Consider the following 6,465-nt stretch of genomic DNA (forward strand, 5'->3'; position numbering starts at 1 on the left):
TCCAAAATATTCCAATCAACAATTCCGCGCAAGAAGCTGCTAAATAGATTAATCAAGTAAATTATAAACAAATAAATAAAAAATCCCAACATCACTATGAAAAAGTTCAATCCGGAGAACTTATTTTCCTCCGAGCACAAAGTCTCTCTGTTCAGGCTTCGAAAATGCAAAGGGATTCAAAAGGAATGGAATTGAAAGAAAGAGAAAGAGAAGGAGAAAGAGAAAGAGAAGGAGAAGGAGAAGGAGAAGGAGAGAGAGAGAGAGAGAGAGAGAGAGAGAGAGAGAGAGAGAGAGAGAGAGAGAGAGAGAGAGAGAGAGAGAGAGAGAGAGAGAGAGAGAGAGAGAGAGAGAGAGAGAGAGAGAGAGAGAGAGAGAGAGAGAGACGGCCAGAAATAAAAAGGAAATGCGACACACAGGAACAGAAAGAGACAGACAAACAAACTGACAGGGAGGCATTCAAGCAGATTGGAAGAGGCGAGCGAGTGCGAAGTCCTTCCTCGCATCCCCCGCGAGTTCTCCTCCTCTTGCTCCTTCTCTTCCTCCTCCTATTCTCACTTCTCTTCCTCCTCCTCCTCCTCCTCCTCCTCAGCCAGAGTCAGCCAGAGTCGACCTCCTCCTCCTGCTCCTACTTTTCTTCTTCCTCCTCCTCCTGTTCCTACTATTCTTCTTCTTCCTCCACTTCCTCCTCCTCCTCCTATTCCTCCGCCAGAGTCCTCCTCCTCCTTCTCCTCCTTTTCTTCTTCCCCCCTTTTCTTCTTCTCCTCCTCTTCTCCTCCTCCTCCGCCAGAGTCCTCCTCCTCCTCCTCCTCCTGTCACGGGTCCAGCCTCGCCGCCAAACTGGTTACGGAGATCATCCTCCGATACGCCTTATGGAGCGACGAGGCCTTTTTTTCACATGTGCGGAATTTTGGGTCTAGCACGGCGGTTCTTGGCCGTTAATGATGGGGCCTCAAATGTACCGACTAAATGCAGTGTGAAATGGAAGTGGAAAAAAGGGTCGAGGGTGAACTGGTGTGTAAAAGGAGTGGATTGTCTATTCCATTTTCGGAGTAGCCCTAGACACGCGCGCCAGGTGAATGGTGAGTGTGTCATTGCAGAGGAAATGCAAGGATCAGGGGAAGCTGACAGTCGGCCGAGCGAAATTATGAAAGGCCCCCTGTACAGGTAGAAGAAAAAGTTCTATGAAGTTTTATTCATAAAACTTTATCCGTCTCGCAATAAATTGTAGCTTACCTTTTGAATGATAAAATCCATATTGGTAAAGTCACTGATGTGGACTGCCGATGAATTATTCACTCAACACATGTTGACAGGCGCATTTTATCCACAGGTCAAAGTTGCGAACATGGTGCATTCAGAGATAACTTTCCATTTTTCCGCCGTTTTCAAAGGGTAATGTCGTTCTCCTTCAGTAAATTCATGAGTAAAAATCGTAACCAACGCAACACTTGTTCCTTCTAACGTCAAACCAGATAACACCGAGAAAACACGAACTTTGTCGCACAGATCGAGCCAAGAACTCCACAAGGGTCGGTGCAGTCAGCCTCAGTTAGGGCTCCCGCGCGGACTGCGACACACGGGTACTCTCCACTACCGTCAATCTCCAACTGAAAACGGGAATTTCGAGCGAGGTGGACGGGAGTTGATGGGCCGCGCTTCCAGACGTACGACGCGGTCCACGCTCGATGCCTGACTGTGTCCTGGCGCTTGTCCTGCCACGCCGCGCACGGGCTGCCTCAGATCAAGCCAGGGATGGAGAGGAGGAGGAGGAGGAGAAAAGGGGAAAGGGTCAATTCGCTTTTATTTGCAATAAAAAGTTGCTTTTATCTCTTTTTCATGACAGGGGAATGATTCTATTATATTACTAATAGAAAAGTTTCGAATATTCACATATAGAGAAGCTCTCGGCACACTCACGGCTGATTACCCGTTTTGATCCGCGGAAATAAATGTCGTTGATTGTACAGTTATTTCCGCGTCTGTTACACAGCCCATTTCATTTAGCCGAGTAACGAGATATAACAAGCTAGAAATTTCATATTCCTATCTACAAGCATCGGACACTTTTTTGTGAGTATTTTCCCCCAGTCCGTTCACAGTTTTTATATCCTATTTTACGCGAGTAGTTTCGAGTGTCAATATTCTGCAAGCATGCTCCGGTCTGACCCACACTATCCACTTCACCCTAATACCCAGGAGCTAATATACAAAGTGCTCAGCTAATTTCAGGCTGTAATCATAAGAATTATGATAATGATTCTGCAGACAGCGGCAAATGTGATGGTGATGATGGCGCTTCTGCTGCTTGCGATGATTAAAAAAACATCACGATATCAAATTTCAATAAATGGTTTGAATTGCCCATTCAAGGCTGGAAAAAATGATGTACTTATACCCTTGTAGAGTTGCGAAATGGTTTAAGCCTGGTCAAAATATTTACATTGTATGGCGAACCCAAAATAAACATACTTTTCCTGTTTGCAACAGAAGTTATTAAATGAATTTCATCCTTTTCCTTTTTCTCTCTCTCGTGGTTTTCTTAAAAAATAAAGTAACTATCATACAATTCATAATTCTTTCCCTCGCTTCCTCTGAAAACGTCAGTGAAGTTTTGCATATCCAGGAAAATAATTTATCCTTCCCCAAAATAACAAAAACATTTTCCGTACTAACCGGAAAGCAAATTATGGAAACAAATATTGAACACGTAAAAACAAAAACAAAGAAAGGCGTGAAAGGAAGAAGAAAAGAGAAAATCCATGATGATCATAGACGAATACACATCAAATACAACCATTACTATCAGTAACTACAGAAAGTAAAGTCCAAACCTCTTAAATTTAATATTACATTACTAAACCTAATATTATATTGGTAAACTTAACCTCTGACCTGGAAATCAGGTCACTGGTCGCTGACCCTTCTCTGTCGGTTCCGTTTTGCACACGGAGTGAACTCTCGTGCATATATTCTGGTGCATGGCGTGCATGGCGGTGTGCATGAGAATTTTGCTTTGTTTTATTTTTTGTTTGGTGCGTCACATAAGTAAAATATCAGATGAAAGAAGGGAGAAATGTATAATCAGATGTAGAGGGTGGGAGGGTGAAAGGGAAAAAAGGAGAACAAGAGAAAGAGAGAGAGAGAGAGAGAGAGAGAGAGAGAGAGAGAGAGAGAGAGAGAGAGAGAGAGAGAGAGAGAGAGAGAGAGAGAGAGAGAGAGACATACATACACACACACACACACACACACACACACACACACACACACACACACACACACACACATATATATATATATATATTTATATATATGTATATATATATATACATATGTATCCATACATATATACATAATATATATATATATATATATATATATATATATATATATATGTATATATGTGTGTATGTATGTAAATGTATGTGTATGTACATGCATACGTATATGTATATGTATATATATATATATATATATGTATTTGTATGTATATATACACATATATAAACATATATATACATATATCTATCTATATATACACATATATATATATATGTATAAATGCATATATATATATACATACATACGTGTATGTACATATGTATGCGCATGTTTATACACGTATAAATATATATGTATGTATATCTATCTATCTATCTATCTATATATCTATATGTATGTATGTATGTATGTACATAATTATATATGAATATATATAAATATGTGTGTGTGTGTGTGTGTGTGTGTGTGTGTGTGTGTGTGTGTGTGTGTGTGTGTGTGCATACACGCACGCACGACAGACAAAGATATTGAGAGACAAACAAAGAAACCAATAAAAACAAAAAAAGCCTAAAAAAGAAATAAAAGCAACAATATCACCAAGACAGAAAATAATAATTAAAAAAAATGTGAAGTCGAAAAGGAGAGGAAAGACTCCATTACGATGCCCCCCCCTCCATCTGCCCCTCCCCCCATGCCCCCCCCCTTTTCAGCGCCATCCCCCCTCCCCTTCCCTTTCCAGCGCCATCCCCCCCCCCCCCCCGCGAGAAGCTCTGGTGGGGGGGGGGGATCTGCTTGGGTCTGCTTGCCTGCCGTCGCTCCAGCTGCCTGGCCGCTTCACCTGCTTCTCGCTCCTGCTGTCCGCTTGCCTGCTTGCTGCTGAGGAATTACTTTTTTCAGCTTTTTTAGGATTTTTTTCAGCATTTCATTATCATTATTACTGTCATCGTTGTTATTATCATTTTCATTATCATTATCGGCGAGATTAAGAACAACACCACTAAAAATAATTATGATAATAATAAGATAATAATAATGATAATAATTGTCATAGTGACCAATAATAATGATGGCAATAATACAGTTACGGAAAATACAAAATTTATAATAATAATAACACAGCTACAATAATAATGATATTTATGAAAATGACAAATAATTGTGATAATTTTTATCATTATTATTATTATCACTATCACCAATATAACAATAATAATAATCATTATCATTATTATAACGATTATTAAAATTATAACTACAACAACGATAATAATAATGATGATGATGATGATAATAAAAATAATAATAATAATAATAATAATAACAACAACAACAACAACAACAATAATAATAATAATAATAATGATAATAATAATAATTATATCAATATTATCATTATCATTATTGTTGCTATTATCATTATCTTTATTATCATCATCATTATCATCATTATTACTATTATTATTACAATAATAATGATAATAATAATAATAATAATAATAATAACATAAAAAAATAACGATAATAATAATAATAATAATAATAATAATAATAATAATAATAAAAATAGTAATAATGATAATAATAATAATTATTATAATAATAATAATGATAATAATAACAATAACAATAATAATATCAATGATAACAGTTATTATTATGATTATAATGATAATAAAAATGATAATGATAACAATAATAGCAACAATGATAATACTACTACTAATAATAACAACAATAATAATAATTATAATAATAATAATAATAATAATAATAATAATAATAATAACAATAATAATAATAATAATAATAATAATAACAATAATAATAATAATAATAATTGTTATTATCATTATCATTATTATTATCATTATTATCATTACTATTATTATCATTATCATTATTGTTATTGTTATTATTATCATTATTATTTTTATTATTATTATTATCATTATTATTATTATTATTATTATTATTATTATTATTATTATTATTATTATTATTATTATTGTTATTATTATCATTAATTATCATTATGACAATAATGATGATAATAATAATAACACTACTAATAATTATAATGATTATAATAATAACAATGATAATGATAGTAATAATAGTAAAGTATAATGATAATAATAAAAATAATAATAATGATAATAATAATAATAATAACAATAACAATAATAATAATAATAATAATAATAATAATAATAATAATAATAATAATAATAATAATAATAATAATAATAATAATTATCATTATTATTATTATTATTATTATTATTATTATTATTATTATTATTATTATTATTATTATTATTATTATCATTATTGTTATTTTTATTATTATTATTATTATTATTATCATTATACTTTACTATTATTACTATCATTATCTCATTATCATTGTTATTATCATAATCATTATAATTATTAGTAGTGTTATTATTATTATCATCATTATTGTCATAATGATAATTAATAATAATAATAATAACAATAATAATAATAATAATAATAATAATAATAATAATAACAATAATAATAATGATAATAAGGATAATGATAATAATGATAATGATAATGATAATGATGATATTGATGATAATGATAATGATAATAGTAATAACAATAATGATAATAATAATAATAATAATAATAATAATAATAATAATAATAATAATAATAATAATAATAATAACAATAATAATATTAATAATAATAATAATAATAATAATAATAATAAAAATGATGATAATGATAATAAAAAATAATAACAACAATAAGAACAATAATAATAATGACAATAACAATAACAATAATAATAATAATTAAATAAATAATAATAACAGTAATGGTAATAATAATGATGATAGCAGTGATAATAATGCTAATAATAATGATGACAGCCTAATAATAATAATAATAACAGCAATGACGAAATTCTTCACCATCCCACAGCTGACTCGCCGCGCAAGCTTTCCCTCCAGCCACGGGGAGAGTGACGGACGCTTTGCTCTGTACGAACTGCCGGTGCCAAGAGGGTGGTCATAGTCCCCGCATGGCACTGTTTTATGAGGAGGATCGGTGTTAGCACTGTTCCGTTTTTTTATTATTAGTGCCGGTTTTTATTGCTAGTATTATGAATGTATATGCTACTGTATCTTTGTTAGTTATTGTTATTTG

The 6,465-nt window shown here is 32.5% G+C and overlaps 1 protein-coding gene across 2 annotated transcripts in view; it reads right to left on the reverse strand.

Annotated features, from left to right (window-relative positions):
• LOC125026677 (PDZ domain-containing RING finger protein 4-like) overlaps window positions 1-1,600 on the reverse strand; it is a 96,336-nt gene extending 94,736 nt beyond the window's left edge. For both annotated transcript variants that reach the window (XM_047615375.1, XM_047615328.1), the window contains exon 1: window positions 1,234-1,600. In XM_047615375.1, the coding sequence (XP_047471331.1) occupies window positions 1,234-1,254 (21 nt within the window). In that variant the 5' untranslated portion in view covers window positions 1,255-1,600. The remainder of the gene's footprint in view (window positions 1-1,233) is intronic.
• Window positions 1,601-6,465: the final 4,865 nt, after the last annotated feature.

This window comes from Penaeus chinensis, chromosome 1 (assembly GCF_019202785.1).
Source record: "Penaeus chinensis breed Huanghai No. 1 chromosome 1, ASM1920278v2, whole genome shotgun sequence".
Taxonomy (NCBI): domain Eukaryota; kingdom Metazoa; phylum Arthropoda; class Malacostraca; order Decapoda; family Penaeidae; genus Penaeus; species Penaeus chinensis.